At 43.4% G+C, this 25,441-nt stretch overlaps 1 protein-coding gene across 2 annotated transcripts in view; it reads right to left on the bottom strand.

Moving 5' to 3' along the window:
- Positions 1-25,441, bottom strand: part of LOC122793209 (thioredoxin-like) — a 379,230-nt gene that overhangs the window by 147,118 nt on the left and 206,671 nt on the right. For both annotated transcript variants that reach the window (XM_044061044.1, XR_006363452.1), the window contains exon 3: positions 14,931-14,990. In XM_044061044.1, the coding sequence (XP_043916979.1) occupies positions 14,931-14,990 (60 nt within the window). The remainder of the gene's footprint in view (positions 1-14,930; positions 14,991-25,441) is intronic.

Genomic DNA, 25,441 nt, shown 5'->3' with positions numbered 1-25,441 from the left:
GGATGCCTGCTCTATGGCTATCCTTATAAATACCTAAGCAGCATTAGTCTTCTTCACACTAGGAGCCCTTGATATCTGACACTTCACTACTTGAAAGCCCCCAATATCCTACAAGTAGCAAGTGCAAAAACTGAAGAACTAGTGTTATGTGGATCCTTACTTGCACTTCTACTACAAGTACTCTGTACTAACGGAGATAAATGTTAGTTCAATCCCAGGGAGTCCAAGGTGGAAGGCATAGCAGCAGCCATGATGAAGTGAGGAAACAGCACAAGCAAGAGAACCAAGGTCTCTAGAAGAAAGTAAGTAAATGCTTAATTCATGTGATGCTACTTAGATAAATACAGAACTAATCACAGCAGGTACTTGGCAATGAAGAATGAGATCCTAATCAGACAATACTCTTGAATCTCATATGCTACTGACAAAAGACAAAACCTTGCCTGCCTGTAAGACTGTTGGTTCAAGGCATGATTTAGCCGAGGTGTGAACTGAAGATGGAACAGTTTAAATGTCAGCAAATGTCAGAACTAAGCATAACCAGTGTTCAGCAAATGAGCTGAGTTGACAATATCTGTAAACTAAAATCCCAAGTCACAAAAGCTGAACTAGAAGATGTTTAAAATGAAATGAGCATCCGATTGTTATCTGCGCAACTTCAGACGTTCATACCAAAATATACAGTCCATTGCTGGGTGCAAACAAACAACAAACCACAAAGATCCTACAAGAGAGCCACGAGAATACTAGGAGCACCATAGGGCTGTTCTTTACATATTCTGACATGAATCTCAGTTCACATTTGAGCCAAAAGAAGGGTCTAAGCCAAAAATGAATTGTCTTTGTATCTATCAGAAAGGGATTTCCTAAAATAAATGCTGAAGAGATATATTGAGATCAAAAGTATATTTGAAACTAAGACATGATCACAGTACTCTAAAGGGATTTTACACATCATGGACAATTTTCTTTTTAAAAGTCAAGATCCATTTAAGCCGAAATATAAAATATAGAAAAAAAAAGAGAACAGTAAAGTAGAACTGCATGTATGCTTAGTTATTAAGAGAAGACCAATTTTTTCAGAGAAAGCAAGCAAGACTGGTTTCATACCAGATACATAACTATGTTAAAAAGAAAAAAGTACATTAAGTAAAATTACCACAACTGTAGATGTCTGAATGATCACTGCTGCAGTAGCCACTCCCTCCTTCCACCACCCTTTTTTTTTTTTTTTTTTTTTTTGAGTATGCTGTTTTGAAAGGTTGTGTAAATGTATACATACATGTATATATGTATGTGTATATATATATATATATATATATATATATATATATATATATATATATATACATATATATATATATATATATATATATATATATATATATACACATATATATATATATATATATCCCATATATATATATATATATATATATATATATATCCCATATATATATATATATATATATATATATATATATATATATATATATATATATATATATATATATATATATATATATATATATAGATGTGTGTGTGTGTGTGTGTGTATATAAGGTTGAGCCCTGAGAGGACATAGCTAAGAGAGGACACAGCTAAGAATAAAATAATAAAAAAAAAACCTCTCAGGGCTCAACCTTTTTATTCTTAGCTATGTCCTCTCAGGGCTCAGCCTCCCTCTCTCAGTTGGCACGACAGCTGTGAAGGGCTTGACACTCAAACCTGTGTTTTTAGGCAGCTCAGTTCAAGCTGCTTAATGGTTTGAGCTCGTGGAAGGTGTCCTGTAGCGTTGGAATATGACCTGCTGTTGTATCCTTGACAGGATATAACCCATACAGCTAAAGGCTACTGCAGCAGTGATCAATATGATGAACAAATGTCACACTTTTAAATGAAAATTTAAAATGAGAAAAGATCGCCCATATGGACACTTTGGTTAAAAAAAAAAATCACCAAGTTGAAAATTAAATTGCTGAACTATATCAAAGAACAATTAATGCATATAATACACAGTATTATGTAAGTAGAACAACACAAGGAAAGTAGTAACTAGTGATAACTGACAAAAGCTGGAAAGTTATGAAGATTTCAATATGCGACAGTGCTACCAAAAGAAGTTACTTTAAGTGACTTAGAAATACTTACTGTGATCTGTGAGGAAGACAGTTTCCCTGGAAAAGCTGGCTTCCATTACAGATTTTATCAACATTTAGAAGAGACAAACTTTGTAACAGTGTTAAGTACAGTTGTGTATACTTACATAGACGTTCGAGTGTATTCACTGTTGCAGTTATAACATTTGGGTTATCTGCTTGGAGGTAGCCCTCATTCGGCCTGATTATCAAAGTCTTGGGTCCTGCGTCGATTGCGGTCTCATTTTCCATGGTAGTCAGGGGTATAAAGCATGCAGCCGACACCATTATATCAATTTTACTTGCCCCAGATGGCAGGTGCCCCCATAATGGGAAGCAATTATATACAAGGTTATCCCTCCAACAAGAAGCAAATACACCAGAAAGCTTTAAGTATAGTAAACAAGAAGAGAGGTAAAGTCAATAGAAGTCAGGGGGCTAGAGGGAGGGTAACCAGGACTGCAACAGTGAATACACTAACATCTACATTTATGGTAAGTGTACACAACTGTACTATGTTCTTGATGTTTCACTGTTGCAGTCATTACATTTGGGTAGATGCCAAAAGCTATGGAAGAGAGGAGGCAATTAGAGAGCATTAGGACCAGCTATTAGGCCCTGCAAGACTGTAATGGCAAAACCAGCTTTGGATTTAGAAAAAAATTGGCAAGTGGTAATGCTTGGTGAAAGTATGTACAGAACTCCAGGTAGCAGCTTCCAGGATGTCCCTGGTAGGGACACCTCTGACAAAGGCTGTAGAAGTAGATGCAGCCCTGGTGGAATGGGGTCTTATCCCCTATGGGGTAGGATTTCCATGGTGCTTATAGCAGAAATGAATGCAAAGGCCTATCCATGTAGAAGTGGTTTGCTTTGAAATGGCCTTCCCCTACTCTTGCAGCAAATGCAACCAGCAGCTGTTCAAATTTTCTGAGAGGCCTAGTCCTGTCCAAGTAAAATATAAGTTGTCTGTGCACGTCCAAGGAGTGCAGTATTCGTTCCCCTTTGTTCTGTGGATTAGAAAAGAAGGTTGGCAAATGAATGGACTGATTAAGGGCCACACTGGATATCACCTTGGGCATAAAGGAAGGGTTGGTCCTGAGGGACACCCTATCCGCATGAAAAATGATGAAAGGCTCCACTGCCATGAGGGCCTGTAATTCAGATTCCCTTCTAGCTGGAGTGATGGCTAGGAGGAAGGCAATTTTCCAAGAAAGGAATTTCAACTCTGCAGTTGCAGCTGGCTCAAAGGGAGGTACAGTGAGATTTTCCAATACAAAGTTAAGGTCCTAGGCTGGAGTAGGGGCTCTCCTGGGCGGTGTTAAGTTTATGGCCCCTCTGAGGAATTGCTTCAGCAATGGATGAGAGTAGAGGGGTGGCTCTGTAGAATAATGTGCAGAAATGGCTGAGGCATGGATTTTAATGGAAGAGAAAGACCCTTGTGACGCATCTCAGTTAAGTATTGAAGAATATGTGGTAAAATGGGCACTGTTGTGCCCATCCCCCGAGTTTGCTCCAGGAACAGAATCCTTTCCACTTTTCAGCATAGGATTTTCTAGTACTAGGTCTCCTTGTCTCCAGAATTACATCCATCACTTGATTACTGAGGGATGGTAATGGAGAGCTCAGGTAATTAGAAAGGCTTCAAGGTTCAGGGTTTGAAGATGGGGGTGCAGAATCTGGACCTCCTGCTGGGACAGCAGGGAAGGGGTCAGAGGCAGGTGCCATGGTTCCAGCAGTGACACTGGGCAAGAGGGGGTACCAGTGTTGGCATGGCCAGTCTGGTGCAATGAGTATTGTTGTTGGGTTTGTCCTGTTTGTCCCGTTTGATCTTTAGTAGAACTTTGGAGAGGGGAAGCAAAGGGGGAAAGATGAAGGACAGGGCATCCACTTTCCAAGCTCGTCTGTGGGGAGTCCTTGTGCAGAATTTGTCCAACTGGTAGTTCTGAAGGGAGGCAAACATGTCTATCCCTGGGCTCCCCTATTTGTTTCTCAAAATGTTGAATATCTAGTTCCAGTTTCCACTCGTGTGGGTCCATGAGATTTCTGCTTAGGTCTGCCAGTGTATTCAGCTGGCCTGGCAAGAACTAAGCTTGTAGGTGCACTTGGTAGCTCAAGGCTGTGTTACACAGAGCCATGGCTAGTCTGCAGAGAGAGTATGAGTGGGTTCCCCCCTTCTTGTTTATGTACCACATGACAGTGGTGTTGTCCTTCCTTACCAATAATTGGAAGAATGTGGTCCTAGAAGGCTGTCAGAGCATTCTGTACAGCTAACATTTCTTTTTATTGATATGCAGGTGCATTTGACTCTGGTTCCGTTTGCCCTGAATGCACTGCCCTGCCAAGTGAGCCCCCCATGCGTAATCTGATGCGTCTGTTAGGGTTTGGGCAGCAGGGGGGAAGAGTGAATGGCAGTCCCATGTTGTGGTGGCAGGCCTCTGCCAACCACAGGAACTCTGTTCATAAACAAGGAATGATAGGAATCATTGATTCTAGGTCCTGAGAATGTTGACACCATAGGCTTTTTAGATACCATTGTAGTTTCCTCATATGCAGTCTTACATATAGAATTAGTAGAATGCAAGAGGCCATGAACCCCAGGGCTTGCAGTATTTTCCTTGCAGATAGCCTTCTTCAAACTACTGGCCACAAAGACCCAGCTATCAAATAAACTTGTTTCTCTGGCGTAAGGTAGGCCCATCTGGGAAGTTGTATTTCAAGCTTGCTCCCAGGAATACAATTTGTTGGCAGGGTATACTAGGTGAGATTTATTTTCGTTTATGGTGTACCCCAGTGAAGTTAGTAGTTTCTTTACAAATGCCAGATTATTTAATAGTATGTCCTGGCTTTCTGCCTGAATTAGACAATCGTCCAGGTATGGGTATATTTGAATATTTCTTTGCCTGCAGAATGCAATGACTGGAGCTAGGCACTTTGTGAATATCCTAGGAGCAGCAGATAAGCCAAAGGGCAGTGCAGAGAACTGACAGTGCATGTAGCCTACTCTGAAGCGTAGGTATTTTCTGCAAGATTCCCTTATTGGGCTGCACAGGTAAGCTTCCTTTAAATCCAATGTTGCCAACCAGGCATTGTTTGCCTAGCATGGGAAGCAGCTGATGAAGAGTTAGCATTTTGAATTTTTGGATTACCAAAAAAAGTGTTTAGGATAGACAGATCCAAGATAGGACACCAGGAATGGTCTTTTCTGGGTACCAAGAAAAGTCGAGTAAAAACCTTGCCCCCATTCCTCTTCTGGGACAGGTTGAATAGCCCTGATACTTAGAAGAGAGTACCTGCTTTGTGCCTCGAGTTCCCATCTTTCCCCCTAAAGGAACAGTCAGTTGAGCAGGGCTTGGAAGGTTTAAGGTTAAGTCATTGTGACAGTTTATCATAGCAGGGTGTCTTACTACTTCCAGCTTTGGAAGTGGGAGCCCCCACTGCTTAGGTCTGGGAGTACCTTGAGACTGAAGCCAGGGTGTGGAGTGCTGGTCCTGGGTTTGGACTGAGAAGGCCTGGAAGAGACAGGAAAGAACCAAGTCTTAGAAGGCCAGTGCCTACTAAATCTGGGAGGCTGTACTTGTAGGAAATCTTTAACAGTTTGCATAGATTTAGCTTTTCCTCCATATTTTTAGCACTACTTCTGCTTTGTTGCCAAACAGGTGGTCTTGGTTTAAGGGAGCATCCAGTAATTTAGCTTTAACATGATCTGGCAAATTTTGTTCCTTAAGCCAAGCATGCCTTCTAAGTACAGACCCAGTGACAGCAGCCCTTCAAGATGCTTCTAATGAATCAAAACCACATTGCAAAGTATGTTTACTGACATGTTCAGCAGAATGCATTAAATCCTGTAATTCTTTATTTTCAGCAGAGTCAGGAAACAACATCATTTGCTATTTATGCAATCCAGTAATATGCTGCTGATACTTTAACATATGAAACTGGCAGTTTCTAAGGCCCTAATGGCCAAAGTAGCAGAAGTGTATACCTTCTTATCACATCTGTCAACAGCCCTGGAATCTCGATCAGAGGGGGTACGGTTTTTGGCAGTAGCGGCCTTAAAGCCTTTGGGTCCCTGTGAAATTGTTCTGGATCTGCAGTAGGATTCTTCAGGAGGAACTTATGAGAGAGTCAGGGACTCAGATTTCCTGGGAGCCGGAGGTAAAGTGTCTTGAGGCCAGGCTAGATTCCAAGAAGGCATCATCTACAATGTCCAGTGCAGGAGGGATAGCTAAAGGCCTGTGTTGAGGGAGGAGTAAGAATTCCCTAAGCCTCTTTTTGCAGTCGGAGTAATCCTGGCTTTCCCAGCGGAAATGCTCCCTAAGAGTATGCAAAGTTTCACCTAAAGAGAAATCTTCTGGAGAAGCAGAGGGAATGGAGTCATGGGTCAAATCCTGGTCATCAAAAGAAACAGAAATTTCAGAATCCTGATTAGAATAATCAGAAGGAAAATCAGTTCTAGGTCTCTTAGAGGGAGAAGGGTAGCTTCCCCTGATTAGAGTAATAAGGTCTTCAGCCATTCTTATTTGTTTTTTAGGCACAGGGGCCTGACCATGTAGTCTGGCCGTTGGTTTTCTAGGCGTGGATCAAGTTTTAGGCCTTGAAGAAGATGGCGTCCGTTTAATATGCAGGTCAGTAGGCCTGAAAACAACCTCAGAAGCCGGTGCCCGCACAGCGACTCCGGACTCGTCCAAGGTAGAGACATCCACAGATTCCATAGTCAAACATCTCGCGGCATACTGGACTACGAATGGGTCTCGGTAGAAGCCTGCGAATCTGAAGTAGCTGGTATCAGGGGCTGCGAAAGCGTCTCGCTGAGTACTGGTGAACTGGTGACGAGCTTAAATGGAAGTGTCGTCGGCAGCTTTGGACCTATGTGGCCTGTCTCTCTCGTTATCTTTGCGTTTTTTCAGAATGTCGGTAGTCGGGTGGCTTACCAAAGCCATTTCTGGACAATTGAACAGGGTACCAAAATAGTTAGATGCGAAAATGAACTAACGACGAATAGTTAGAGGACTGAATAAGGCACAAAACTGACAGCGAGCGTGGTGGTCTGGGCCTAAGCAAGGAATGCAGTATGAATGAAAATCTTTATGAGGTATTGGCTTTCCACAAGTAATACAATTGTTAACTTTTACTGACATCGGTTTAGAACAAGAAAAAGGATCCCCAACGGGATACTTAGCTTTGCTGAAGACTTCAGATCTGAAACTCTAAAATGAAAACTTTAGGAGTCGGCCGACCGGCACTTGCGAACTGCTTCTGCTTCGGGCACTGCACGGCAAGAAAGACTGATGTAATGGCATCAGCTGCATGCTTTATACCCCTGACTACCTGACGTCATGGAAGATGAGACAGCAACCAACGCAGGACCCAAGACTTTGCTAATCAGGCTGAATGAGGGCTACCTGCAAGCAGATAACCCAAATGTAATGACTGCAACAGTGAAACACGAAGATCATCATTTGTTTTGAAAAAAAGTGACAGGAGTAGTAAATAGTTGGAAGTTTCACCAATGTAAGATAAAATTAGTAATAGAGTGAAGGAGATATATAGTACTGCAAAGTCAGACAGAAAAGAGCAATTACAAACAATGAAAATGGCAGGCACAGTATTAAAAATATAGGCTGGATTCAATAAAGCCTACACTAAGTGTACACTGTTCTGAGGAACAGACAACACAGACATAACACACACCTTCTTCCTTCTAATTTTAGTTTTCCTACTGATATTTTTGATGCTTTAAATATCGACAGGGATTCATAAAGGTTACCACAAAGTGTAGACTATATGTACACTTAGAGTAATCTTTCTGAGTGACTAGAAAACACAAAAATCAGATAAGAATTTTATTGAATACATAATGTGTACACTTAGTCTGGGTTTTATTGAATCCAGGGGATTGAACATTTAGAACAATTTCTGTGTTTTTGTGATAGTCTAAGACAAACAAACATGAGCAGATATGAAGGATTACTAAAGCACAGACCTGGATCTCTTTTTGTACAGTCTAATGCATACATGGAAAATATGGTTTTATAGTTTCGGGTGTTCATTAGGTTCCTTCACTGCATTCTTCTTTTGATATAATGGTTTTAGTTAGAGGGCAAGAAATGGAAAATTGGGAATGAAACAGGGATATTGTTCAAGCCCCCCCCCCCTTTTTTTTTTTTAACTAGGTTAACATTCAAGTGTAGCAATGCGGAATATTAAGCAGCAGAGAATACAATGTACGTCACACAAGAGAAACGTCAAGACTAACACATACTCCTCTTTTCAGTCTAGGGTATATCTGACACCTGAGAGGATGGAAAGCATTTCTTCTGAACTTGTCTGGAATCATACGGTGAGATTGTCTTAATTCATTAAAGGGAGATGCTTTATGAAAGTACTACAAACAAACAAAACAAAGAAGCAAAATTTTGTTTCAGAAAATGGAAATTAGAAGACTGGGTACTATTGAATGAGAAAGTACAGTTGTGTACACTTACCATAAATGTAGATGCTCGAATGTATTCACTGTTGCAGTCATTACACTTGGGGTTATCCTGCTGGCAGGCTACCCTCAGTCGGCCTGAATTCCAAAGTCTAGGTCCGGCGTCTGTTGCTGTCGCCTCTTCCCTGACGTCAGTGGCCAGGGGTATAAAAGATGTAGCAGATGCCATTTTCTTCAGTTTTTCTTGCCCCAGATGTCAGGTGCCCCCAAAAAAGGTAGGCTAAAAATATGCCAATAAAAAATGCATGCGCCAAAATATATAATACCTTCATCTACAAGTAAATACACCACATAGGTTGTATAGATTAGAGAAGAGAAGATAAGTTGCATCACAGATATGGGCGATGGTGGGTGGGTAACCTGGACTGCAACAGTGAATACACTCGAACATCTACATTTATGGTAAGTGTACACAACTGTACTATGTTCTTAGTGTTTCACTGTTGCAGTCATTACACTTGGGTTGAATCCCAAAGCTATGGTTGGGAGGCTGGAGCTAAATAGCATTAGGAGCAGCTATGAGGCCCTGCAGAACTGCAGTGGCAAAGTCTGCCCTGGATTTAGAGTAGTGTGGTAAATGATGGCGCTTTGTAAAGGTGTGCACTGAAGTCTAAGTAGCAGCCTCCAAAATGTCTTTGGTTGGTACTCCCCTGAGGAAGGCTGCTGAAGTGGCTGCTGCTCTGGCTGAATGTGGCCTAATGCCCTTAGGCACTGGTTTGCCATGTTGTGAATAGCAGAAATGAATGCAGTGGCCTATCCACTTTGAAATAGTCTGCTTTGAGATAGCCTTTCCTTGTGAATCTGCAGCATATGCCACTAGTAGTTGCTCTGTCTTTCTGAAAGCTTTGTCCTCAGAGAAACCCTGTCTGGATAAAAAATGATAAAAGGTTCCACAGCCATGAGTGCCTGTAGCTCTGAGACTCGTGTTGCAGAGGTTATTGCTAGGAGCAGAGCTGTTTTCCAAGATAAAAACTTTACATCAGCTGTAGCGGCTGGCTCAAAAGGAGGCAGGGTGAGTTTTTCCAAGACATAATTGAGGTCCCATGCAGGTATTGGCGATCTCCTTGGAGGCCTTAAGTTTTTGTCTCCTCTGAGGTACTGCCTTAACAATGGGCGAGAAAAGTTTGGTGGCTCTGTATTGAAATGGCAGAGGCATGAATTTTAATTGATGAAAAGGATAGGCCTTTGTCCAGCATCTCAGTTAAGTATTGCAGAATCCGAGGAATATTTGGAACAGCTGTGTCGATTCCTTGTGCCTGGTTCCAAGCACAGAATCTCTTCCATTTTCCAGTGTAAGATTTCTGGTACTGGGCCTTCTGGCCTCCAAAATGACATCCATTATAGCTTTAGTGAGAGGCGCATTTTGTATGACTACATTATCCGCCATGTTGCCAGATTTAAGGTCTTTAGTTGGCTGTGCAGGATCCGATTGTTTTGCTGGGATAGTAGACGAGGTATCGGAGGCAAGGTCCAAGCCGGGCATTGAGACAAGTTCCTTAGGATTGGACACCAGTACTGGCGGGGCCAGTCTGGGGCAATCAGTATCATCTTTGGCTTCTCTTGTCTGACCTTTAGGAGTACCTTGGGGAGGAGAGGCAGTGGAGGAAAGGCATACATACTGCTAAGCTTTTCTAGCTGAAAGATAGGGCGTCCACTTTCCAGGCTTGTCTGTAATAAGTCCTTGTGCAGAATCTTTTAAGTTGGTAGTTGTGAGGAAAGGCAAATAGATCTACATCCGGGTATCCCTATTTCCTTGTTATCATGCTGAAGACGTGTGGATCCATGAGATTTCTGCTTGGTTCGTCTGCCAGAGCATTTATCTTTTTTGGCAGGAATTGTGCCTGCAGATGTACCTGGTAAGTCAATGCTGTGTCCCACAAAGTCATGGCTAGTCTGCAAAGGGGGTAAGAATGAGTGCCTTCCCTGCTTGTTTATATACCACATGACCGTGGTGGTGTCTGTCTATCAGTAGTTGTCCCAGATGAAGTAGGTCCTTGAAGGCTGTCAGGGCATTCTGAACAGCTAGCATCTCTTTTTGATTCATATGTAGATGCATGTGGTTTGCGGACCATGTACCTTGAATACATCTTCCTGCCATGTGGGCCCCCTAGGCATAATCTGATGCATCCGTTGTTACTGTCTGTCATGCTGGGGGTAAAGTGAAAGGCTGTCCCTTGTTCTGGTGACAAGCCTTTGCCCACCATCGAAACTCCTGTTGCAGGCAGGGAATGAGAGTAATTATTGTTTCCAGGCTGTGGCAATGTTGAGTCCAAACACTTTTTAGGTACCATTGAAGTTTCCTCATATGCAGTCTCGCATATGGAATTAGTGGAATGCAGGATGTCATGAAGCCCAAAGCCTGCAGAATTTTTCTTGCAGATAATTGGGCCTTTGTTACCAACAGGTTGAAATAGGTAGTCAGTTGCCTTTGTTTGTCTGGCGTGAGATAAGCCATCTGGGCAGTTGTATTTAGGCTTGCACCCAGGAATATTATCTCGAGAGGGTACTAGTTTTGATTTCTTTTCGTTGACTGTGTACCCTAGGCCTGTTAGGAATCTCTTTACAAACGCCAGATGCTGTAGTAGAATGTCCTTGTTCTCTGCTTGAATGAGGCAGTCGTCCAAGTAAGGATATATTTGTATTCCTCTGTCTGCAGAATGCAATTACTGGTGCCAGGCACTTTGTGAAGACCCTGGGCGCAGTAGATAAGCCAAAGGGCAGTGCAGAGAATTGGTAGTGCATTGAGCCAGCTTTGAATCTGAGGTATCTTCTGCAGGTTTGTCCGACTGGGACATGCAGGTATGCCCCTTTTAGGTCTAAAGTCACAAGCCAAGCCTTCTTGCCCCAACATGGGCAGAAGTTGCTGTAGAGTCAACATTTTGAATTTTGGTATATCCAGAAAAGTGTTTAGAATAGATAGGTCCAGTATTGGTCTGCAGGTCTTGTCCTTTCTTGGTACCAAGAACAGTCTTGAATAAAATCCTTGTCCCTGTTCCTGCTCTGGTACTTGTTCAATGGCCCTCATGTCCATGAGGGATGAGACTTGCTTTTGTGCCTCTGCCTATTGATGTTTTGGCAGGTCTGGCCAACTGTTTGTCCTTGGCAGGGTATGGAAGTGAAACTTGTAGCCTTGTGACACTATGTTTAGGGCCCATTTGTCCTGGGTTATTATGTGCCAATTTTGAGAAAAAAAAGGTACTAGTGTTCCCCCTAAAGGTGCTGCCAGAAGATAAGAGCTTGGAGCAGGCAGGGGGAAGTCATTGGGACTGTTTCCTGTATGGCTGTGATTTGTCCACTTTTGGAGGTAGAAGCACCCCATTGTTCAAACCTGTACAAACCTTGGGGCTGGGATCTGCCCCTTTGTGGCCTGACACTGGAAAGGACCAATTCTTTGTAGGCCAGTGTCTGCTAAATCTTGGAGGCTGTACCTGTAAGAAGTCCTTAACCGTTTGCATAGATTTAGCTTCGTCCTCCATTTTCTTTAACACCTCTTCTGCTTTAACATCAAACAAGGTATCATGCTGTAACGAGGCACCTAAATTTTGCTTTGACATGATCAGGCAGATTTTGTTCCTTTAACCAAGTATGCCTCCTGATGACAGAACCCGTAACAGCGGCTCTGCAGGAGTCCTCCAAAGAATCAAAACCACATTGCAAAGTATGCTTTCCAACTTGTTCAGCTGCATGCAATAAATCCTGCATTTCTTTGTTTTCTGCACATTCAGGATTTATCAACATTTTCTGTTTAAGCAGTGACATAATATATTGCTGATATTTGTGACATAATATATTGCTGATATTTGAGCATATGAAACTGACAATTTAAAGCCCTTATAGCCAAGGTAGCAGAAGTGTAAATTTTTTTTCCCCATCTGTCCAATGCCCTAGAATCCCCTGTCAAGAGGGGGTAGGGTTTTTGCAGCGGAAGCCTTGATAGTTTCTGGGTCAGCAGCAGGGTTTTTGAAAAGGAATTTATGAGAGTCAGGGACCCTGTAGTACCTGTCCTGGCTTAACAGGAGCTGGAGGTACGGAGTCAGGGGTCAGACTGGACTCAGAAAATACATCATCGACAATGTCTAACACAGGTGGAATAGCTAGGGGCCTGTGTTGTGGTAGTAAAAGGAGGTCTCTAAGCCTTTTCTTTAGATTCTGAAAAATCTTGGGTTTCCCAGTGGAAATGCTCCCTCATGGCATGCAAGATTTCCCCAAAAGAGTAATCAGGAGGAGAGGCTGAAGGGATAGATTCTTCAGCATCAGAATCCTCATAGGGAGGAAGAGAGCATTCCTGATCAGAAGAGGAATCAGATGAAATGGAAACCTGATCTGAAGAGTCATATTCTGTCTCTTGCCTAGGCCTTTTATCAGGTGGGGGATGGGAACCCCTGATCAAAGTAAGTCTTTGGCCATTTTGAGCATCTGTTTTTTGGGCATGGAGGGCCTGTCCATGATGATGTTGTACTTGTTTCTTTGTCTTTAAAGGACTTTAGTCTTTGCCTTTGAAGCTGAAGTCATTTTATTGTAGGTCTGAAAACACCCTCAGAAGCCGATGACTGCTCAGTGGCTCCGGACCCATCTGAGGGAATAGTCTCCGAAGGTCCAATACCTTGAGCTTCCAGCAGCCTAGTCGAGTCCATGTGCTAGCCAGTAGTGGCCTTTGAGTCTAAAGTAGCAGGCGTCAGGGGCTGCGAAGGCGGCTCATTGAGAACCGGCCTGTCCTTTTCTTTGTGTTTCTTGTGAATTCCGGTAGTCGGGTGGCTATCCGACGACATTGTATGATTAAATCTTCTGCCAAAATAGTGTAATGCAAAATCGGACCAACGCTTAATAGTGCGTTGCTTAAATCTAGCACAAAACCGACAACTAGCAACGTCATGGTCAGGGCCTAGGCAAGGAATACAGTAAAAATGAAAGTCCTTATGAGGTATTTGCTTCCCACAAGAAATACAATTAACTTTTTCTGACATCTGTCTGGAGCAAGAAAAAAAGTTACTTAGCTTTTAATGAAGACTTCGGATCTGAAAGTCGAACACGAAAAGTCAGCTGACCGGCACTTGCGAACTGCTTATGCTTCGGGCAACGCGCGGCAAGAAAGACTGAAGAAAATGGCGTCGGCTGCATCTTTTATACCCCTGGCGCACCGACGTCAGGGAAGAGGCGACAGCAACCGAAGCCGGACCTAGACTTTGGAATTCAGGCTGACTGAGGGTAGTCTGCCAGCAGGATAACCCCAAGCGCAATGACTGCAACAGTGAAACACGAAGAACATCAGCAAAAATGGAGTAAAGGTATGTAGAGAAACACGATCTATCTCTAGGGTGGAATATTTAGAGATAAAGATGCAATGAAAGTCAAAAAGAAGGAAAGATCATCATGGGATTTTATTTACAGGTTAACTCACATAATCTTTCCTGTGAAAGCTGAAATGAAAGTCTAGAACATATCTGTCTGACAGAAGGATGTAAAGAAGACAGGCCATGAATATATGTATTTTAAGATTCAACAGAATTGAAAGATTTTTGAATATGGCAAAAATGAAGGCTAAAAAAGTTTCACAACTTGGCACAGAAAATACTGCATATATTAGAAACATAGGCTATGGGAGTTTTACAACTGAATGCAGAAAATATTATACACACAGTGTTCATGATTAAAAAGACAGACTTAGAAAATAATTTACCACTGATTTGCACAGGGAAACAGTGTGATGTTATGCAAATTGACAGAGTATTAATGGAAAGTCAAATTGAATTGTACTCACTTCATGAAAAAAATAAACTGATTAAAAACCTGTCTAGTGACCTTTTGCTTTGAAATGAAAAGTGCAACTATTTCTACTGCTTTTTCTAAGACTGGATATATGTAATGGCTTTAAACAAAGAAACATGTACTCATTTTGAAAAGTGCCACTATATCTTTAACATTCACCTCCAGCACCGTTCTGGCATACAGGGCCTCTGCTTAACATCTCATCTGAAGGACAGCACACTGGGAGTATAGCACTCCCCCCTCAAAACACTACTACATTACCCGTAATGGAACATTAATCCATGTACCTGATGTGGGGAAAGAACCATCAGCATTCCATTCTTCCAGACACATCAACAGGTGAGTGTGCTATGTGCTAAGCACGGACAGTGACAAAGCTACCATCACATAATCAAAGTCCAACAAAAAACATAACGGGTAATTTCTGTGTACTTTCAAAAATACCAGTTGTTCAGTTCATTGTCTAAATGGGATATAAACTACATGCCATGAAGATAAAAAGATGCAAAATGTTGTGGAAGTGAAGTGTTCCTTACCTCAGCATCATTAACGTCAACTTCAAGGAACACTACCTCACTGTATTTCTCGGACAGCTCCTACAACACAAAAGGTTTCCAGATGAACTTGTTGAACTTTCAGATTATTAATGGTTATAGTGCTGTGCATCATAGTCTATTAGATAAATGCTGGATATAGGAGTTTTGCATCCTTTAATAAAATGCATAAAAAAGTGAAATATTAGAAATTATATAGTCAATGTATTTCCCCTTGATCAAAAACAAGTAAAAACATCATTATAGCAAATATATAGAAAGTACAGTTGTGTACACTTACCATAAATGTAGATGTTAGAGTGTATTAACTGTTGCAGTCATCACATTTGGATTATCTGCCTGCAGGTAAGCCCTAAGCCGGCCTGAATACCAGAGTCTTTGGATTTCTGCGTCGGATGCTGTCACTTCTTCCTTGACGTCTGAGGTATAAAACATGCAGCCGATGCCATTACATCAGATTTTCTTGCCCCAGATGTCAAGTGCCCCCATAATAGGAAGCAATTAAATGGTACGGTAAACCCCCATCAAAAAGCAAATACACAAGAAAAAATAAATATACCAACAAGGAGAGGTACAGCCAAGAGAAGGCAGGGGGCTGGAAGGAGGGTAACCAGGACTGCAACAATGAATACACTTGAACATCTACATTTATGGTAAGTGTACACAACTGTACTATGTTCTTCGTGTTTCACTGCTGCAGTCATCACATTTGGGTAGATTCCCAAAGCTAAGGAAGGGAGGAGGAAGTTAAAGAGCATTAGGTCCAGCTATTAATCCCTGCAAAACTGCAGTGGCAAATCCAGCGCTGGAGTTAGACAAGATAGGCAAGTGGTAATGCTTGGTGAAGGTATGTACTGAGCTCCAGGTAGCAGCTTCTAGGATGTCCCTGGTAGGGACTCCTCTGAAAAATGCCACACAGTTAGATACAGCCCTGGTGGAATGTGATCTTATCCCCTGTGGGGGTAGGTTTTCCATGGTGCTTGTAGCAGAAATGTATGCAATGGGCTATCCACTTTGAAATGGCTTGCTTTGAAATAGCCTTCTCCTCTGCCCCTGCAGCAAAGCTAACTAGCAGCTGATCAGATTTTCTGATAGATCCTAAATTGTCTGTGCACGTCCAGAGAGTGCAGTATCCGTTCCACTTGGATTAGGGGAAAAAAGTAGGCAAATGAATGGACTGACTTAGTGCCACAGTAGACACCACCTTGGGCATAAAGGAAGGATTAGTCCTGAGGGAAACCCTGTTCGCATGGAAGATAATGAAGGGCTCCACTGCCATGACAGCCTGTAATTGCTGAAGTGATGGCTAGAAGGAAGGCCATTTTCCAAGAAAGGAATTTCAACTCTGCAGTTGCAGCTGGCTCAAAAGAAGGGAGAGTGAGCTTTTCCAATACAAAGTTAAGATCCCAGGCTGGAGTAGGGGCTCGCCGGGGGGTCTTAAATTTTTAGCCCCTATGAGGAATTGCTTTAACAGTGGGTGAGAGAAGAGGGGTGGGTTCAGTATTATAATGTGCTGAAATGACAGAGGCATGAATTTTGATAGACGAGAAAGATAGGCCCTTGTAAGTACTGTAGAATATGAGGCAAGCTGGGCACCGATGTGCCTATCTCCTGAGCCTGGCTCCAGGAACAGTATCTTTTCCACTTTTCAGCATAGGATTTTCTAGTACTAGGCCTCCTTGCTTCCAGAATGACATCTAGCACCTGCTTACTGAGGGATGCTATTGGGAGAGCTAAAGGAATTAGCCAGGCTGCAAGGTTCAGGGTTTGAAGCAGAGAGTGCAGAATCTGACCTGCCTGCTGGGACAGCAGGGAAGGTGTCCGAGGTAGGTGCCATGGATTCAGCAGTGTCATACTGCACAAGAGGGGATACCAGTGCTGGCGTGGCAAGTCTGGTGCAATCAGTATTGTCCTTTGTTTGTCCTGTTTGATCTTTAGCAGAACCTTTGAGAGGAGAGGCAGAGGGGGAAAGGCATAAACTGAGAGGCTTTCCCAAGGACAGGACATCCACTTTCCAAGCTTGACTGTGGGGAGTTCCTGTGCAGAATTTGTCCAAGTGGTAGTTCTGAGGGGAGGCAAACAGGTCTATCTTTGGAGTCCCCCATTTTTGCCTCAAGAGGTAGAATATTTTTGGTTCCAGTTTCCATTCGTGTGGGTCCATGAGATATCTACTTAGGTTGTCTGCCAGTGAATGTAGCTTGCCTGGCAGCAACTGAGCCTGAAGGTGCACTTGGTAGCTCAAGGCTGTGTGCCACAGAGCCATGGCTAGTCTGCAGAGAGGGTACGAGTGGGATCCCCCCTGCTTGTTTATGTACCACATAACTGTGGTGTCGTCTGTCTTTACCAATAATTGTTCTGGAAAAATATGGTCTTTGAAGGCTGTCAGGGAATTCTGTACAGCTAACATTTCTTTTTGGTTGATATGCAGGTGCATCTGACTCTGGTTCAATTTGCCCTGAATGCGCCACCCTGCCAAGTGAGCCCCCCATGCATAGTCTGATGCATCTGTAGTCAAATGTTTGGGTGGCAGGGGGTAGAATGAAAGGGAGCCCCTTGTTTAGGTGGCAGGCCTCTGCCCACCAAAGCAACTCTGTCTTTTTACAAGGAATGATAGGAATCATGGTCTCCAGGTCCTGGGAATGTTGACACCAAAGGCTTTTTAGATACCACTGTAGTTTCCTCATATGCAGTCTTGCATATGGAATTAGTAGAATGCAAGAGGCCATGAACGCCAGGGCTTGCAGGATTTTCCTTGCAGATAGTGGGGTCTTTGTGGCCAGTAGTCTGAAGTAAATTGTCAAAAACTTGCTTCTCTGGCATGAGGCAAGCCAACTGGGAAGTTGTGTTCAAGCTTGCTCCCAGGAATGCAATTTGTTGGCAAGGTACTAGAGGAGATTTACTTTTGTTTATGGTGCACCCCAATGAGGTTAGAAGTTTCTTTACAAATGCCAGATATTTTAATAGCATGTCCTGGCTTTCTGCCTGAATTACACAATCATCCAGGTATGGGTATATCTGAATATTTCTCTGCCAGCAAAATGCAATGGCTGGAGCTAGACAATTTGTGAATACCCTGGACGCAGTAGATAAGTCAAAGGGAAGTGCAGAGAACGGATAGTGCATGGAGCCTACTCTGAAGCGTAGGTATTTCCTGCAAGATTGCCTTATTGGAATGTGCAGGTAATTTTCCTTTAAGTCTAAGGTTGCCAACCAGGCATCTACACAGGAAGCAGCTGTTGAAGTGTTAGCATTTTGAATTTTGGGATCACCAAAAAGGTGTTTAGAATAGAGAGGTCCAGGACAGAACGCCAGGAGCTGTCTTTTCTAGGTACCAGGAAGAGTCTTGTGTAAAAACCTTGTCTCCTTTCTTCTGCTAGGACAGGCTGAATAGCCCTGATACTTAGAAGAGAGAGAACCTGCTGTTGTGCCTCTGCCCACTGATTTGGGGGTAGGTCTGGCCAACCGTTTGGGGTTGGTAAGGTGTGGATGTGGAATCTGTATCCTTGGAAAACTATATTTAAAACCCATTTGTCCTGGTTAATGAGTTCCCAGTTTTTGGCAATCTTTCCCCCTAAGGGAGCAGGCAGTTGAGCAGGGCTTGGAAGGTCTAAGGTTAAGTCATTGTGACATTTTTCCATAAGAGGGCGTCTTACTACTTCCAGCTTTGGAAGTTTGAGGCCCCACTGCTTAGGCCTGTGTGCCTTGAGACTGTAGGCTTGGTGGTCTGCTGTTCCTGGATTTGGACTGAGAAGGCCTGGAAGAGACTGGAAAGGACCAATTCTTAGAAGGCCAATGTCTACTAAATAGTACAGTTTTGTACCTACCATAAATGTAGATGTTAGAGTGTTCACACTGCTGCAGTCATTACACTTGGGTTATCCTGCTGTCAGGCGGTCCCGCAGTCGGCCAGAATTCCTGGTCCGGCATCGGTTGCTGCCACTTCTTCCCGGACATCAGTGCACCAGAGGTATACAAGATGCATCAGACGTTATTTTCTTCAGTTTTTCTTGCCCCAGATGTCAGGTGCCCCCAAATAGGTAGGCAATACATATTGCCAATAACAAGTATACATATAAAATAAAAACAATACCTTCAGTTACACGCAAATACACCACAGAGGTTGTATAGGATAGAAAGGTATAGATAAGTCCAGCTAGTTCAGAGGGGATGGAGGGAGGGTAACCTGGACTGCAGCAGTGTGAACACTCTAACATCTACATTTATGGTAGGTACAAAACTGTACTATGTTCACTGTGTTACACTGCTGCAGTCATTACACTTGGGTAGAATCCCAAAGCTAAGGTTGGGTGGCTGGTCTATAAAAAGAGTTAGGATTGGCTATGAGGCCCTGCAGAACTGCAGTGGGAAATCCTGCTCTGGATTTAGAGTAAAGAGGCAGGTGGTAATGCTTGGTAAAGGTGTGCACTGAACTCCAAGTTGCAGCCTCCAAAATTTCCTTGGTAGGTACTCCTCTGAGAAAGGCTGTTGAAGTGGCTGTAGCCCTGGTGGAATGTGGCCTAATGTTATTTGGGAGTGATTTTCCATGCTGTGTGTAGCAGTAACGAACAAAGTGTCCTATCCATTTGGATATAGTCTGCTTTGAGATAGCCTTGCCCAGTGATCCTGCAGCATATGCTACAAACAGTTGCTCAGTTTTTCTGAAAGTTTTTGTTTTGTCCAAGTAGAAGTGTAGCTGCCTGTGTATGTCCAAAGAATGCAGAAGTTTCTCCCCTTTATTCTGGGGGTTTGGATAAAAAGTTGGCAAATGGATGGTTTGGTTAAGAGCCACACTAAATACCACCTTTGGCATAAAGGTAAGGTTTATCCTTAAAGAAACCCTGTCCTGATGAGAAATTATAAAAGGTTCCACTGCCATTAATGCCTGTAGCTCTGAGACTCTTCGTGCTGAAGTTACTGCCAGGAGCAGAGCTGTTTTCCATGATAAAAATTTCAGATCGGCTGTATTGGCTGGCTCAAAAGGTGGCAGGGTCAGTTTTTCCAAAATGAAATTGAGGTCCCAAGTTGGTGCTCTCTGGGGTGGTCTTATGTTTTTAGCCCCTCTGAGGTACTGCTTTAGCAAGGGATGAGAGAATAAAGGAGGATCCGTGTTGTAATGTGCTGAAATGGCAGAGGCGTGGATCTTAATTGATAAGGATAGGCCTCTGTCCAGCATCTCAGTTAAGTATTGTAAAATCTGAAGAATGTTTGGAACTAGAGGCTTTGAGCCTAGTTCCAGGCGCAGAATCTCTTCCATTTTTCTGAGTAAGCTTTCCTGGTGCTAGGCCTCCTGGCCTCCAAAATGACATCCATAACCGCTTTAGAGAGAGGTGTTGCCTGTTTGACTAATGAATCTGCCATGCAGCCAGGTTTAGGGTTTTGAGCTGACCGTGCAGGATCTGATTGTTTTGTCGAGTCAGAAGGTGCGGAATTTGAGGCAAAATCCATGGTGGGCCTTGAGCTAAGTTCCTTAAGATAGGGTTACCAGTGCTGGCGTGGCCAGTCTGGAGCAATCAGGATCATCTGTGGTTTCTCGTCTGGCTTTTAGGAGTACCTTTGAAAGGAGAGGCAGTGGCGGGAAGGCATAAACTTTTAGGTTTTTCCAGCTGAACAAAAGAGCATCCACTTTCCATGCTTGTTTGTGATAAGTCCTTATGCAGAATTTTTGTAGTTGGCAATTCAGTGGGGAGGCAAAAAGATCTATGCCTGGGCACCCGCATTTTTGCGTTACCATGCTGAAGATTTGTGGATTAAATTTCCATTCGTGAGGGTCCATGATATTTCTGCTTAGATAGTCTGCCAGAGTATTTTTCTTTCCTGGCAGGAATTGTGCTTGCAGGTGAACATGGTACTTTAGAGCTGTGTTCCACAAGGTCATGGCTTGCCTGCATAGGGGATAAGAATGAGTGCCCCCTTGCTTGTTTATGTACCACATTACTGTGGTGTTGTCTGTCTTTAATAATAATTGTCCTGGATGCAGAAGGTCCTTGAAGGCTGTTAGGGAATTTTGTACAGCCAACATCTCTTTTTGATTGATGTGAAGATGCATCTGGTCTGTGGTCCACTTGCCCTGAATGCATTTTCCTGCCATGTGTGCTCCCCAGGTGTAATCCGAAGCATCTGTTAGAGTCTGCCTGGCTGTGAGTAGGGTAAAAGGCTGACCCTTGTTTAGGTGACATGCCTGTGCCCACCATCGAAACTCCTGTTGTAGGCAGGGAATCATTGGTATTACTGCTTCTAAACTGTGAGAGTGTTGAGTCCAAACACTTTTTAGGTACCATTGTAATTTCCTCATATGCAGTCTGGCATATGGTATTAGTAGTATGCAGGATGCCATGAATCCCAGGGCCTGCAGAATTTTTCTTGCAGAGAGATGGGACTTTTTTGCCAGTAATTGAAAATATCGAGTTAGTTGAACTGGCTTGTCTGGCGTGAGGTAAGCCATCTGGGCCGTTGCATTTAAGCTGGCACCCAGGAATATAATCTGTTGTGAGGGCACTAGTTTTGACTTCTTTTCATTTACTGTGTACCCTAGAGAAGTTAGCAACCTTTTTACAAACGCCAGATGCTGTAGAAGAATGTCCTTTGTCTCTGCTTGAATGAGGCAGTCGTCCAGGTGTTGATATATTTTAATTCCTTTTTGTCTGCAAAATGCAATTACTGGTGCCAGGCACTTTGTGAAGACCCTGGGCGCAGTAGATAAGCCAAAGGGCAGTGCAGAGAATTGGTAGTGCATTGTACCAGCTTTGAATCTGAGGTATCTTCTGCAATTTTGTCTGATAGGGACATGCAGGTATGCCTCTGAGGTCCACAGTAACAAACCAAGCCTTCTTGCCCAGCATGGGTAGAAGCTGCTGTAATGTCAACATTTTGAATTTCGGAATATCCAGGTAAGTATTTAGAATTGAAAGGTCTAGTATGGGCCTCCAGGCCTGGTCCTTTCTGGGGACCAGGAAGAGTCTTGAGTAAAATCCTTGTCCTTGTTCCTGTTGTACTTTCTGAATAGCTCTCATGTCCATGAGGACTGAAATTAGTTTTTGTGCCTCTGCCCATTGATTTTGTGGCAGGTCTGGCATTCTTTTTAGCCATGAAAGTGGAACCTGTAACCTTGAGACACAATATTCAGAACCCATTTGTCTTGGGTGATTGTTTGCCAGTTTTGAGAAAAAAGTGCTAGTTTTCCCCCCAAGGGGGCTTCCAAAAGGGAAGTGCTTGGCATACGAAGGGGAAAGTCATTGTGACCGTTTCCTGTAAGGTTGAGACTTGTCCTCACCTCCTTCTGGGGTTGAGCTGCCCCACTGTCGTCTGTTTGAACCTTGGGGTTGAGATCTGCCTCTTGGGCGTCTGTATCTGCCTCTCTGTGGCCAGTCTGACACTGGAAAGGACCATTTTTTTTGTTGGCCAATTTCTGCTAAATCTAGGTGGCTGTACCTGCAAGAAATCCTTGACTGTTTGCATAGATTTAGCTTTATCCTCCATTTTCTTAAACACCTCTTCTGCCTTAACACCAAGCAAGGTATCATGCTGTAAAGGAGCATCCAATAATTTTGCCTTAACATGATCAGGTAAACTGTTCCTTTAACCAGGCATGCCTTCGAATCACAGAACCTGTAACTGCGGCTCTACAAAAGGCCTCTAAAGAATCAAAACCACATTGCAGAGTATGTTTTCTCACCTGTTCAACTGCATGCAATAAATCCTGCATTTCTTTACAATCAGGAGCTTCTGAGCTTGCAAGCATTTTCTGTTTTAACCGAGCCATTAAATATTGTTGGTACTTAAGCATGTGAAACTGGCAATTTAAAGCTCTTACTGCTAAAGTTGCAGAAGTGTATACTTTCTTCCCCCATCTATCCAAAGCTCTGGAATCTCTTGTCAGAGGGTACTGGATTTTTTGCAATGGAAGCCTTAACCCCTTTTGGACCCTGAGTTTCTGGATCAGCAGAAGGGTTTTTATAAAGAAACTTGTTAAGAGTCAGGGACTCTGTAGTACCTATCTGGCTTGGCTGGTGCAGGGGGCAAGGAATCGGGAGATAAGCTGAATTCAGAGAACACATCATCCACAATATCTAGCACAGGCGGAATAGCCAGGGGGGCCTGTGCTGAGGCAATAAAAGGAAATCCCTGAGCCTTTTCTTGGATTCTGAGTAATCCTGACTTTCCCAATGGAAATGCTCCCTCATGGTATGTAAAGCTTCCCCAAAAGAATAATCCTCAGGAGGAGAGGCTGAAGGGATAGATTCTTCAGCATCCGAGTCCTCATAGGGGGGTAGAGAGTATCCCTGGTCTGAAGAGGAATCGGAGAAAATGGAAACCTGATCAGAGGAATCATAGTCTGTATCCTCCCTAGGCCTTTTCTCAGGAGGGGGATGGGAACCCCTGATTAAAGTAAGGAGGTCTTCGGCCATTTTAAGCATCTGTTTCTTAGGCATGGAGGACTGTCCAGGAGAATGCTGTACTTGTTTCTTTGTCTTCAATGGTACTTTTGTCTTGGCTGTTTTAATGGTAAGTTGAGAAGGTCTGAAAACACCCTCAGAAGCAGATGCCTGCTCAGCGGCTCCGGACCCATCTGAGGGATTAGTTTCCGTAGGCCCAATACCTTGAGTTTCCAGAGGCCTAGTTGTCTCCACATGGGAAACAGAGACAGCCTGTGGCTCTGAGGTAGCAGGTGTCAGGGGCTGCGAAAGCGCCTCACTGAGAACCGGCGACGGGACTACAAGAGGTGTCGTCTGTTTTGGACCTCGGATGCCTGTCTTTATCCTTGTCCTTGCATTTTTTCGGTATTGCGGTCGTCGGTTGATCCGACGGCATAGTATAATTGAACCTTCGGCCAAAGTAGTGCAAAGCAAAATCAAAATGTCTTTTTATAGTGCGTTTGTTAAATCTAGCACAAAATCGACAACTAGTGACGTCGTGATCAGGGCCTAGGCATGGAATACAGTAAGAGTGGAAGTCCTTATGAGGTATTTGTTTTCCACAAGAAATACAATTATTAACTTTTCCTGACATCGGTCTGAGGCAAGAAAAAAAGTTTCCCCAACGGGGTACTTCGGTTTACTGAAGACTTTGGATCTGAAATTCGACTTCAAAAATCTCAGGAGTCGGCCGACCGGCACTAACTGCTTCGGCTTTGGGCACCACGCGGCAAGAAAGACTGAAGAAAATGGCGTCGGATGCATCTTGTATACCCCTGACGCACTGACGTCAGGGAAGAAGTGACAGCAACTGACGCAGGACCAAGACTTTGGAACTCTGGCCGACTGCGGGACTGCCTGATGGCAGGATAACCCAAGTGTAATGACTGCAGCAGTGTAACACGATGAACATCTGGGAGGCTGTACTTGCAGGAAATCTTTAACAGTTTGCATAGATTTAGCTTTTTCCTCCATCTTTTTAAGGACGACTTCTGGTTTGTTGCCAAACAGGTGGTCTTGGTTTAAGGGAGCATCCAGTAATTTAGCTTTAACATGATCTGGCAAGTTTGGCTCCTTAAGCCAAGCATGTCTTCTAAGTACAGACCCAGTGACAGCAGCCCTGCAAGATGCTTCTAAAGAGTCAAAACCACATTGCAAAGTATGTTTACCAACTTGTTCATCAGAATGCATTAAATCCTGTAATTCGTTATGTTCAGCACAGTCAGGAATCAACATCATTTTCTGTTCAAGTAGTCACATAATATATGCTGCCGATACAACATATGAAATTGGCAGTTTAAGGCCCTAATAGCCAAAGTAGCAGAAGTGTATACCTTCTTATCCCATATGACCAAGGCCCTGGAATCTCAGAGGGGGAAGGGTTTTTGGCAGTAGTAGCCTTAATGCCTTTAGGTCCTTGGAAATGGTCTCTCGGACCGCAGTAGGGTACTTGAAGTGGAACTTGTGAGAGTCAGGTACTCTAATACTGGTCAGGTTTTCTGGGAGCTGAAGGTAAAGTGTCTGGGTCCAGCCTAGATTCCAAGAAGGCATCATCTACAGTTTCCAGGACAGGAAGGGATAGCTAAAGGCCCGTGTTGAGGGAGGAGTAAGAATTCCCTAACCCTCTTTTTGGAGTCAGAGTAATCCTGGCTTTCCCAGCAGAAATGCACCCTAAGAATGTGCAAGGTTTCACCAAAAGAAAAATCTTCTAGAGGGGAAGCAGAGGGAATGGAATCCTCTGCATCAGAATCCTCATTAGGTAGATAAGGGCAAATCCTGGTAATCAGAAGAAACAGAAATTTCAGAATCCTGATAAGAAGAATAAGAAGGAAAATCAGTTCTAGGTCTCAGAGGGGGAAGGATGGCTTCCCCTAATTAAAGTAATAAGGTCTTCAGCCCTTAATTGTTTTTTAGGCATATGGGCCTGACCATGTGGTTTGGATGTCTGTTTTCTAGGCGTGGGTCAAGTTTTAGGCCTTGAAGAAGATGGCATTGGTTTGAAATGCAAGTCTGTACACCTGAATACACCCTCAGAAGCCGGTGCCTGCACAGTGGCTCCGGACCCATCCAAGGTGTAGACAT

Source organism: Protopterus annectens, chromosome 2.part0, assembly GCF_019279795.1.
Source record: "Protopterus annectens isolate FY-2018-M chromosome 2.part0, PAN1.0, whole genome shotgun sequence".
In the NCBI taxonomy this organism is placed as follows: Eukaryota; Metazoa; Chordata; order Ceratodontiformes; family Protopteridae; genus Protopterus; species Protopterus annectens.
This window is presented reverse-complemented; position numbering and strand designations above follow the sequence as displayed.